General features: G+C 39.4%; 1 protein-coding gene across 1 annotated transcript in view; it reads right to left on the minus strand.

The window, feature by feature from the left end:
* The window catches only part of megf8 (multiple EGF-like-domains 8), a 29,209-nt gene that overhangs the window by 11,799 nt on the left and 4,830 nt on the right, over positions 1-12,580 (minus strand). The window contains exons 7-19 of the mRNA XM_059567901.1: positions 12,299-12,512; positions 11,882-12,062; positions 8,222-8,367; positions 7,979-8,089; positions 6,952-7,103; positions 6,451-6,552; positions 6,222-6,369; positions 5,783-5,946; positions 5,136-5,321; positions 4,817-5,020; positions 1,334-1,576; positions 1,093-1,211; positions 830-961 (exon numbers count right to left, since the gene is read on the minus strand). Coding sequence (XP_059423884.1) covers positions 830-961; positions 1,093-1,211; positions 1,334-1,576; positions 4,817-5,020; positions 5,136-5,321; positions 5,783-5,946; positions 6,222-6,369; positions 6,451-6,552; positions 6,952-7,103; positions 7,979-8,089; positions 8,222-8,367; positions 11,882-12,062; positions 12,299-12,512 — 2,102 coding nt within the window. The remainder of the gene's footprint in view (positions 1-829; positions 962-1,092; positions 1,212-1,333; positions 1,577-4,816; positions 5,021-5,135; positions 5,322-5,782; positions 5,947-6,221; positions 6,370-6,450; positions 6,553-6,951; positions 7,104-7,978; positions 8,090-8,221; positions 8,368-11,881; positions 12,063-12,298; positions 12,513-12,580) is intronic.

Here is a 12,580-nt window from a genome sequence, read left to right on the forward strand (position 1 = left end):
CATTAGATGTTAAATGTTTATCAAACTGCTAATGCAATATGACCAAACAGTATGCTTCTTTGGCCCAATCGTGTCCTTACTCCAGACAATTCAGTTTTCCTTCAAATGTTATTCTTCATTTGAGCAGTGTATCCAGTTTTAATTAGTGAAGGGATAGTTCACCTAAAAATTTAAATTCTGTCATTAATTACTCACACTTGTGTCATCCAAACCCGTAAGACCTTCGTTCATCTTCGGAATACAAATTAAGATATTTTTGATGAAATCCAAGAGCTCTCTAACCCTCTATAGACAGCAATGCAACTGAAATGTTCCCAGGGCCAGAAACGTAATAAGGACATTGATAAAAGAGTCCACATGACATCAGTTGTTTAACCACAGTTTTACAGAGCTACGAGAATGTGCAGTGGTACTCTTAATAATGGTGGAGGCATGATTTAGAGGGCAAGAATTGTTAAATAAAAGTCATTATTTTTGTTTTCCTTGCATACAAAAAGCTTTGTAAAATTGCGTTTGAACCACTTATGTCACATGGACTGTTTTACCGATGTCTTTACTACCTTTCTGGGTCTGTGAACATTTCAGCTTTGTTGCTGTCTATGCAGGGTCAGAGAGCAAACATACCTTAATTTGTGATCCGAAAATGAATGAAGGTCTTGCAGGTTTGAAACGACACGAGGGTGAGTAATTAATGACAGAATTTTCATTTTGGAGTGAACTATCCCTTAAAGCACTATAAGTGTCTAGTGTATGTGAACCACACAGGGGATTTCATTTGCTTTTGTCAGACAAATGACCTAAAATCCCAGCAGAAGCTGCACTAACCTACCTGTCATACCAGTCCCTGCACTCTCCATAGGGAAACTTTGTGAGGTATGCAGCAAAGTAGAAACAGGACTGAGCAGATTCACACCATGCACACTGACTGGAGTTAGACAAACATTCTCCACACGTCAACCTCCTGTTAGAGAGAGAAACAGGATGGTATATAAAAATAAAAACTAAAGTTGATATCTTTTTGAGGTCCTTCAGCTTCATCAAATATTACATAAACCAAATAATTCATAGACAAGTTTATCACTTCAAACTCACTGGTTGCAAACTTTAGGACACCCTCCTGGTTCCCGGATAGACCCCTCCAATCTCCCACGGCGACTGCACAGATAATCTCCCTTTTTGCTGGAGTTGATCTGCCACTCACAGTAGGGGTCCTACCAACATTCAGACATGAGAGAAACTCCACTGCAGCCTTGCAGAACATGAAAGCTGGTAAACAGACTGCATGCTGCTCTGGATCAAAACACTCATGGCAGTCTTTCAGACATGTTGTTACCTGAGTGCAAGCAGCACAGTCTCTATATTCCTCACACAGTGTGCAATGCTGAGGGTGGAGCAGTAGGTGGCGCTCTTCTCCTTGCCAGTCTATGCAGGGCTGTTGATCGACATCAGAGCGCAGAAAACACAGGTTCATGGTGGGACACCAGCCGCATGACTGATCAGACAGACAGGCCAAACATGAGCGATACTGGGAACACGAATTGGAGCGGAAGGGTTCGAGGAACAGGAAAGAAATCTCCTAGAAAGAATGTAAAAGAGCAATGAACAGCATTATATGATAATACCTAAATTTTATAGTGCACTTAGAAAGTTTATAGGGCTGGAACTAAAAATTTCTATAGCACACCTGTACATACAATTATTATTTGTTTTTCTATTATTTATGTATTTATTTTTGTTTATTTATATATACACATGTGTATTTTATTCACATAAAAATTTTTAATATCCGTGCTTTGTTGCTGTCCCTGTGTACTTAAAGCTTGTTAACCTAAAACAAATTCCCTATATGTGCAAACATACTTTCCAAAAAACATCTTTCTGACTTGTTACTTTTGTATACCGTATTTTTCGGACTATAAGTCGCACTGGACTATAAGTCGCATTTATTTAGAACCAAGAACCAAGAGAAAACATTACCATCTACAGCCGCGAGAGGGCGCTCTGTGTTTTCAGTGTAGACTACAGGAGCACTGAGCAGCATAGACCGCCCTCTCGCGGCTGTAGACGGTAATGTTTTCTCTTGGTTCATTTCTCTCGGTTCATGTCAAATTAATTTTGATAAATAAGTCGCACCTGACAATAAGTCGCAGGACCAGCCAAACTATGAAAAAAAGTGCGACTTATAGTCCAGAAAATACAGTAATTCATTATATGATGTAATTTGTTAATATATTGTAATATATTAAATATATATTTTTTGGGGGGGTTAAAAATGTATCAGAATTTACATTTTAAATCCTACATGCAACATTAAATATTTTTTTATAAAAACAACAACTTAAATGGGATTTAATAAAGCACAGGGCCCGGTTCCCCAAAACGTTCTTATCGCTAAGTAGTTCTTAACCTATTCCTTAACCTCTCTCTTACCGTTATGGCACGTTTCCCGACACGTTCGTACGCTAAGTATATCTTCTGTAAGTCACACTTTCGTAAGGTTGGTCTGGACCATTCGTAAACTCTCTCTTAGTGTTGTTTGAGCTCAAGACGCTAGTCTTTAGAAATCAGCGCAGCGCAGTACAAGTCAAACTATGGTATGTTGACAATATAGTGGCTCAACAATGATTTTATGTTATGGACATTTTAAGACACATAATAAATTATGTTCGCAATGGATACAGGCCTATTTATGAAGTTTACTTTATGTGGTATCAGAACTAATATGGTGGTAATTTGCCTAGGCTTTTTCATAATGTAATTAAAGCAATCACTTTTGATAATTAAAATCTGGCAAACAATTTGGCTCTAAATGGCTAAGATCTATAAATGGGTAAGCATGGTGGTGTCCAGTTAGCGACCAACTATGGCAGCGATCCAACGTGTCCTTGTATTGAATCAAAGAAGGCTCCGTTGTTTAGTCCATGTCAATTTTTTTATTCGGCCAAAACTTAAGCACTTTTGACATTTTGCCTGACGTGGCTATATTACAAAAAAATTCGCCCCCCAAGAAAACTCATTATGGAGCTGCTGGACCTTCTCAGACCTGCGCTTGCCAGGCTAACGCGGCGGAGTTTTGCTTTAAGCCCTGAAGTCCACCTGCTTGCAGCGATACGTTTTTTTTTTTTTTTTTGCTACAGAGAGCTTCATCGAGGTCGTGGGAGAGGGCTACGGCCTAATCAAGACCTCGGTGTGGAGGTGCGTCCACACTGTCCCCAATGCCCTTCTGCGCCATGCGGGGGATTACATTCTGGTGGCGTTGGGATGGCACACTTATCCCTATCACCAATCCGTCAGTGATTGATCAGGCGTACTTATCGCGAAAGGGATACGCGGCCATAAACGTGCAGGTTATAGTGGACCATAAGGGTGTGATCTCTGACCTTGTGGCAAGGTAGAGCAAAACTTCAAGTTCCTCTGAAGAGCAGCTTGGTGCCCTTTTTTACGTTGCTTCCCCAGCATATTCTGTATCTAACTCTCTCTCTCTGTTCATTGTAGATAGGTTGCTTTTTATTGAAAACATTCAATGGCAATCAATACCGGATTAAACAGAAGTAACTGCAGCTGCTTGCCAATCAATTATGATTGTAAAGTACCTTACCATTAATATAAAAGTGTATTACATAATTTTTAGAAGACGTTAAACCCATGTCAAGAAGCGGCACAAGTGGCAGAGAGGGATAACATATCGTGTGAACATATTACTGACCATTTGATCATTTAATTTATAGTCTATATTCTACTGATAACTTAAACTATGTTAAAATAAATATTACTGTAATAATTTGAGGAATGTTTCATTTGCATAGAACGTGTTGTCTTTCTTAACGCTGTATTGCACCTTCGCGTGAAGTGGAAAATCGATTCCTGAGCAATCGATGCCAACTAATTCAGCACCCTCACTTTGGACAGCGCTCTTGTAACGTCGGACGTAAGAGGCAGTGTGTTAAGAAGCTTCCTAAGGGACACTTCGGGGAACACACTTAGGAACATAAACAACTTTGGTAAGATATATCTTTCGAGGTCTTCTTAGCGCGCTAGCTCCGGCTCCGTCTTTGATTCAATTAAGGACACGTTGGATCGCTGCCATAGTTGGTCGCTTACTGGACACCACCATGCTTACTCATTTATAGATCTTAGCCATTTAGAGCCAAATTGTTTGCCAGATTTTAATTATCAAAAGTGATTGCCAATTCGCTTTAATTACATTCCGAAATATCCTAGGCCCTAGGCTAATTACCACCATATTAGTTCTGATACCACATAAAGTCAACTTCATAAATAGGCCTGTATCCACTGCGAACATAATTTATTATGAGTCTTAAAATGTCCATAACATAAAAACATTGTTCAGCCACACACAACATTGTCAACATACCATAGTTTGACTTGTACTGCGCAGCGCTGAATTCTAAAGACTACTGCACAGTGGCGGCGACTAGAGTCTTGAGCTCAAACAACGCTAAGAGAGAGTTTACGAATGGTCCAGACCAACCTTACGAAAGTGGGACTTACAGAAGATATACTTTGCCTACGAACATGTCGGGAATCTTGCCATAACGTCAAGAGAGAGGTTAAGGAATAGGTTAAGAACTACTTAGCGATAATAACGTTTTGGGGAACCGGGCCCTGATGCTTTCAAGTGGTTTCAAGAGTTTTCTGAAAATCACCTAATTATAAGAATTAGGAAATTTCACTTGTATTGCACTAGTTGTAACCTTAAAATTGTATAAAATTACAGATGTGAAATTATGTCAAATGAAGAAATGCACAATATGAGTCTACTTTTAAGTTGCTTTGTTAGGTAATAAACACTTACGCTGCCTCTAGGTAAATCGGTGCGGTTCCAGGTAAGAGCCATCTCACTAGTCTGTCCTGATGCAGAGTTATTCAGGTAGCCTTCCACCTGGAACATGTACCAGTTTCCTCGTGTAAGATTCTGGAACAGACGGGAACCATCTGGCCGGGATAGCATACGGATCTCCTTCTCCTCCTGAGCGGACCACCTTCCCAGCACATCTGTCTGCACGGAAGAAAGATTTAGAAGAGACTTAGCAAGTTACATGCCTCAAGAGACTTCATGCCATGTTTTTTTTTTTTGTCTAAAAGACAAAACCTGATTTTGTGATTTCCCATACCAGTTGAAGAGAGTTGGGTCCAGCAGCCATCTGAGCAGTAAAATGGAGTTTTTGTATTCGAGCCCACATGGCAACAGTTTCCTGAGGGGCACCCCATAAGGGATGAATGAAACCCCGAAACTGCAGGGTCACATCCATCTCTGTAGAGGGACTGAGGATGATGGAGGTATTGCGCAGGATAGATACCTATGAAGAAGTGTGCATGAGTGTAAGAGAGTGCAGAGGCATGGTGGGGTTCTCAGAGGAAGAGTTTAGTAACAAATATTTTACAAAAGTACAACAAAACCTGGATGTAGAAATAATAAAAATAATAACCAGGGTTATTATTACAGTTGACTAAAACCATAAACTCTTGTTACTTGAAAAAAAAAATTTAAGCTAGCTAACTTGATCTACCTAAACTTAAATACATGAATAAACAATTTTTTATTATTAAAAAAGCAAAAACGAATGAAACTGAAAAAAACAAAACAAACTTCAAACTAATATGAAAACAATGATACTTAAAAACACTGATTATTATAAGTGAAATCACAAGAAAAGGGCGTAAACAAACAGAAACAAGTGTAATTTAATATTAAATATAGAAGAGAGGAAGTGCCTGCAGAGCAGAAGGTCATGAGAGCTGAGGATTGAACTTGTCGTACCTTGTCAGGCTGTGACTGATTGCGTGGATGCTGGAAGGTAAGCAGGTGCAGTCCCGGGACATAGTTCTCGGTGCGACAGAAGGGGAGGGAGGTGAGGAAACGCGTGCGCTCCCCCCACCAGCCGTACGCCCCAGAGATCTGGTCCACGCGGCATGCACTTTGCTCTGCCAGGGGTCAAAGTGTACAATATTTACTCATGATATGCCAAAAGATTATATGCCACACATGCAGGTCACTGGACATTCAAGTATATTGTGTAAATTAGCTTGAAAACCAGTCAAGAGCACATAGCAGTGATATTATCACAATATGACTACAAACAGTACTCAGTAACACATTATTTCACTGACTGTAAAAGTGTCTAGAAATAAAGATTTACTGAGCAGTTTGTGGTTGTTTTAACCTTCATGTTATGGTCTGCTCTCTCCTCTTTCTTTACCTGAAACAGGCAAGCAGGACTCATTCTGCACACACCAGCCGAATTCCCCAGAAACTCGTGGCAGAGAGTTTGGCACCCCACTGAACACCAGACATGACTGGCAGTCTGGCAAAGAACGAGCCAGGCCCAGACATCCGGTGCTGCCACACTATATAGAAACACACACATAAATCAGATGAGTGATCAAAAGCCAGCAAAATGCAAGTGAAGGAGCCTGGGGAAGTATTACCGGGTTGTTGGGCTGGTACTCCCGGCAGCGACCTTCACACCAACTGCACTCTGGATTCTTAAGGCATAAACTTTCATCTGGAGCTTCAGCACATACTGTGTCCTGTTAGACATCAACACACACACACACACCTTGATATACACTACCAATCAAAAGTTTGAGATCAGTATGACTTTTCTGAATTCATCAAAGTGTGATATTCAAGACATTTATTATTAGAATATGAATATATAAGTTTGCACACCAGAACAGCATATTATAATGCTTTCTGAAGGATTATGTTAAACTGAAGATTGTAATGGCTGCTTTGCCATCACAGGAATAAAATCACAATTTAAAGTATATTACATTTTAATAATCTTTAACAATATCAATGGTTGTGTTTGTGATCAAATAAATACAGCACTGGTGAGTATAAGCATACTTTCAAAAGTACATGTATATGTGCACAAATACTTACAAAAAATATATATATATATCATCTAGATCTTATTTTATTACCCTGTCTCCTGGGTCACTGCTTACAAACAGTGGTACTTTATATGCCACAAGGTCTCCACGGGCAACTCCACTGTAACCGCCAGCAACTAGCAGCACACGGCCCTCCATGACAGCTGCAACATGGGAATATCGGCCCCTCACGGACACACCTCCTTTAAGAGCACAGAGAAAATTTCAGAGAACAAATAATATGTACAAATGATTGAAAAAAACTCAAGAGTGCCTCACATCCACTACTGAGGCATGCTGTAACTTTAGACATTAAAATAGAATATGTAAGTCTTGTGGCTATACTTTTGAAGTTTAGGGACTGGCTTCATTTACTTCCATTGTAATTGCCTCAATTCAACCCTGATTTTTACTTTTAAGAAAAGACAGGTTGAATTTTTTTGTTGTTGTTGTAATCAACTGCTGATTGAGCTTAACTTTAAACATTGCTTTATATATATCCTAAGGTTATGATGTAAATAACGGACTGAAAATAACTAAAGCATGTAAACAATAAACTGATGTACAGTTAAAAAGTTAGAAGAAGCCCAGAGTGAAATGCACAATATTCTAGAGGGCTAAACTGAAGCATCATTATAAAATAATACCAACTTTGAGAAAAAATGTCTTGCAAACCAAAAATAACAATGCCAAAAATCCTGACTATGAGGGGTACCAAACCCATCTCAGCTTTCTGTGGTTAAGTTACAAGATAAAAAAAAAAAAAACATTTTCATCTGAGGGCAGTTTTACTTCTCATCAATCCATTTGTTTAAAAGCTGCAGGCAAGTAAATCTGCATCCGACACAAGGGAATTTACACAACAAATGACCTCTCAAGAGTAGGTCATAACAAGCCCCCAGTCAAGCTGAAGCATCTTGAACATGAGTTCTTAAAGGCTCTCCTGTTATTTGTGCAACAAATCCTCAGGGAAGCATGGGTCATCAATCACATACAGTACATCATCATACTTCATCTCCTCTCTAAACATATCAAACAGATTCACTCCGTCTCTGACCATTAAATAATACACACTTACGCTGACTGAGGCTCTCTCCAACAGACACCCACTGATGGCAACCAAGATGATAGAAAAAGATCTCCTCATCATAGCACTTCTCTTCCGTGTAGTGGATATGAACATTCCCTCCTAAGAAGAAAAACAGATCTCCATTAATTAATATCGCTATAAAAGTCTTCACATTCCATTCACTCAGTCAAACCGCAGACACAATGAGGTTGACTGTAGCTCTAATATTAATTCAATGTGATTTCTACTTACCGTACACCACCATGTAGTTGCCAATGACGGTGGCAGAGTGGAATGCTCTCTCCCTCGGGCCACTGGCAGGAAAACGTGAACGGAAGGAAGTCCAAAAGCGTTTCTCAACATGGAAAGCATCAGTTGAGTTCACACGCACACTGAACCTTGAGACAGGAGTAGATGGTAACATTACAAATTCAATTCAATTCAAGTTTATTTGCATAGCGCTTTTAACGATACAAATCAATTTTACAGAAAATTAAGTTTCTACAATATTTAGTAGTAGCTTATCAGTGGTGACTGTCAGTTTATGTCCATATGGCAGAAATTTTCGGGAAAAAAAATCAATTAAAGTCGTAATCAAACAGACGATGAACACTATTAACAGCAATTATTATATGATTCTAACATTACAAAACTGAAAGAAAAAGAAGCCAGACCAAACACTAAACACGGTCCGATTCCAAGTAGCAGATTACTATCTTAAATGTATTCACGTGATTTTTCCTTATAAACTACACTACAGGAACACATTTCCAACTTAACTTCTGCATCTGTTTTAAGACCTTTCAGTATGATTTTAAACAGCATTTCCATCTGTCTGTGAAGTCAAGACAAATTAATCTATATTGTGCATAACAGCAAATCATGATTTTAACGTTTATAATATCTTCCTGTCCTACAATTGTATTTAGCAGATTAGAGCTGGGCGATAATACACTTTGCTATGATACAAGCGATCTTGCAGTTGAATTATGCTCTATATACTGTATACAGAAGCCCCTTTCACACGGAGATTCCGGATAATACACAGGTAATGTGTCCCGGCAATTGTTCCCGGATCGTTCGATTTTGGCTCATTCACACTGCCAGTGATTTCCCGGAATCTGTGCGTGCATTCACACACAACCAATAAGGGTCCTGTAATGATACGTGACATCAGGATGTGACATGTAATGTACGAGTCGAAAACGCTAGGCACGTTAACTTTCACTTAAACTGGCAAACGATCTCAGCTTCAGCGTGGATAGTGAGGAACTACCTGATCTCTGCTTCATTACAGTTTCCACATATTTTTCCGTCTGGAACATTGATATGCATTCAAAACACCCGGTAAAAGAGTCACGCTAACGTGCGTCATCACTACGACCCACCCTTTATGGCACTGGTTCTGGCTTTGGTTCACACAGAGCTTGTTCCAGGACTGAACCCGGCAATGTTACTAGGTCCCCGGACGATAATCAATCCTGGGACGTGTTTGTGTTCACACAGAAGGCAATCCGGCAATTTTCCGGGACCAACATGCAGTGTGAAGGGGGCTAAAGAGCTCAACATGAGTATACTGTAGTATTAGTTAGGGCTATCACTGTGAAAAAATCATTTTCGATTTTTAAGACATAAGTGTTCATTGAATCGATTGTAAAATTTTCGGGGTCCAGAGCAGAGTGTTTTTTATTCACTATATGTCCAGCTGTTGAGAAATCGTGCTCTGACCCCACTGATGTGCCAGGGACACTCAGGTAGGCCCTACAGCTGCGCAAGGTGGGGGTATTACTGCCAATTTTCCACCTAAAAAGCTGGTCGCTGTCAGCTTGCAATGGTCCTTTTCATAACTCAGAATCTCCTGTAACTAGATGCGCGAATAAGGCGAATTCGCGTCTACCGCCACGCGAGACCTCCAGACGTGCGTAAACGCGTCTTTACATTGACTTAACATTGAAATCATTCGCGCCAGATGCTCTATTCGCGTTTGGTGTGAACGCAGCATAAGAGTTCGCTTTCGACGTCACTGGGTCTTATAGGCGCGTAAAATTGCAGGTATTTTCTGTCTAGCTTTCGCAAGGCATACTGTCACGGTTCATGAATTCACTATCTCTCTCTCGTCTAATGTGCTGTTGTGTGTGTGTCTGTGGGTGTGGTCACTGATCAGCGATGATCAGCAGCGCCAGCTGGATTCAATTGTTTGTTCCCTTTATAAGTTCAGTAACCTGTGTTTCATGTTGTCAGATCGTTGTTCTTCCCGGTGTGTTCCTGTACCTGTTCCCCTATCTGTCTAGTTGGTTGGATTCCCCGTGTTGTCGTCGTTCTTCTGGATTACCACTCAGCACTGGATCACCGAGCACCGTCACGAAGGATTTCTACACTGACCGGGTATTATTCGAGGGATCATCACTGGATTGAGCACCACCACCAGTTGTCCATCGAAGTCCCTGCGTCACTGTTACACCTGCCTTGTGTCCGCCCGCCTGTGCATCTGTGTTACTTCATATTTCTGACCTTTGTGCTGATTTAATAAACAGCGTTTGCATTTACATCCTTTTTCTGTCTTACGTAACACATACTGCACTTTCGGATTTCTTTATTTTCTTTTTCTGCTTGTTTGTGAGTTTTGTTACATCTATATTTTTTAATTATTTCAAAATTAATAGTGTACATATTTGATTAAAATCGATTCCCTATTTTAATTTTCGAAACTTTTTTTGGTTGGTCCGATCGATTGTGCAATCGATTTTCGAACTAAAAATGACAGCCATAGTATTAGTGTTGCCACAGTACCAAAATTTCAGTATTCGGTACCGATACCAGAGAAAATCCACGGTTCTCGATACCAATTTCGGTACCAAAGCAAAACATAACAATATGCTAATAAAAAGAATAAAACCAATGCCATTCTTTATACTTATTTACAATTGTGTCTACAAGTAATACAATTATGAAAAACAGTAAACAAGTTTCACCCAAATTTACTTTGTCTTTTAATTTAAACATTTTATTTTTGGTAAATAAAGGGGATTTGCTATTAAAATTATTAAAATTATTAAAAATTAAATTAGAAGAAATATTGTGTGATTTTATTTCTTTAAAAAATAAAGTTAAAAAATTTTTTTTTCAACATTAGTAGCAGTATCACATACATTCTACTAAATAATAGTAATGTTTGAAGCACAATGCCTTTATGTAAAAATGAACTTTTATTTTGACGGGTTTCCGTGAATACCTTTAAATTGACACTGGTTTTACTCAAATGAAATGGTAAAATGCCTGTGAAGTGACTCAGAACAGTTCTGGTGATGTTGTTTATGTATTTATGTCCTCATTGAGACGGCAGATGCTGAAATTACTGCAAGAGTCACGCACTTCAGTCTATGTAGTAAACAAACCTGCACGTCTCTGCCATTCATCCATTCACACAGACGCGCAGAACATGCAGGATTCATATTTCAACAAACTTTTGCAGCTTAACATTTACAGATACTGGTCCATATGGAGTTTTGATTTGATTAATTTATGCTAACTTTGACAAATTCCGTGACTGTCCATATTAAAATGTAGGTTTCATTTTCATGACTGGATTTTGAGATTCCGTCCGCATTTTCTGCTTCGTGGAAATCATAGCGCTGTATGCGTCAAGAACCGGGTTGACCGGGTACTCGGTACCACTGGTACTTAAATTAAACTAATTTTTTTAGTACCGACTTGGTACCGAAGTACCAGGTCTTTTGACAAAACTAGTATGTATGCAATGTAGATAAAAGTATGTGGACATACACATTGTATCAAACTTTATATAAAAAGCTTGGATATAACAGTTTAGATTTTACAGGGATATAAACAAACACTCAGCGGCAATTTACTATATGTTCAGCTTATACTAGACAGTACACACGTGTACAATACCTAGCTGTGGTAGGTCTGTGTCCCCCATATACCAGCAGTGTTTTGGAAGGGGCATGGTAGATCATGCTGTGTCCTGCAGTAGTAGGTGGTTTTCCACCTGTAGGCTGAACCGCTTCCCACACTCCATCCCTCAACCGGAACCGGTACAGAGATGAGGAGAACATGTCCTCCTCTGTCCTTCCTGAAAAGACAGGTGGATCAATTATTTTAAAGTAAAGATATATAAAATATATAGGAAAGTAAAGAAATATAAAAAGAGAACAAGCTAAGGAACGACACAACCAGAAAAGTTTGACAGAGGTCAAGAAAGGAAAGACGAGATGATAATGCTGATAACCTTTTCATGTGTTTTTCACAAAATGACAATAACACTCTTTTTATATTCTCCACTAAAGAATAAGAATACAATTTACTCACCCCCAAAAACATATAGATAGTTGTCTACCATCGCTGCTGCGTGATTTGCCAGCCTTGGTGCCCCTGGAGCGTTTGATTGGCCTAGCTGCTGCCATTCATCTTGCTGAGCACGGTACACCCAGACATCACTAGCCAATGAGTGGTTGGCAAGCTCACCGCCATAGATGAGCATGTTGCCCTGCCATACTACAGCTGTGTGGGAATGTCGAGGAGCCTGGTACAAAGATATTATTAATTAGAGGATCATTAAAATGAAAACAGATCATTAGAAATACGCAAGAC

The sequence above is a fragment of the Carassius carassius genome, chromosome 15 (genome assembly GCF_963082965.1).
Source record: "Carassius carassius chromosome 15, fCarCar2.1, whole genome shotgun sequence".
Classification (NCBI taxonomy): Eukaryota; Metazoa; Chordata; class Actinopteri; order Cypriniformes; family Cyprinidae; genus Carassius; species Carassius carassius.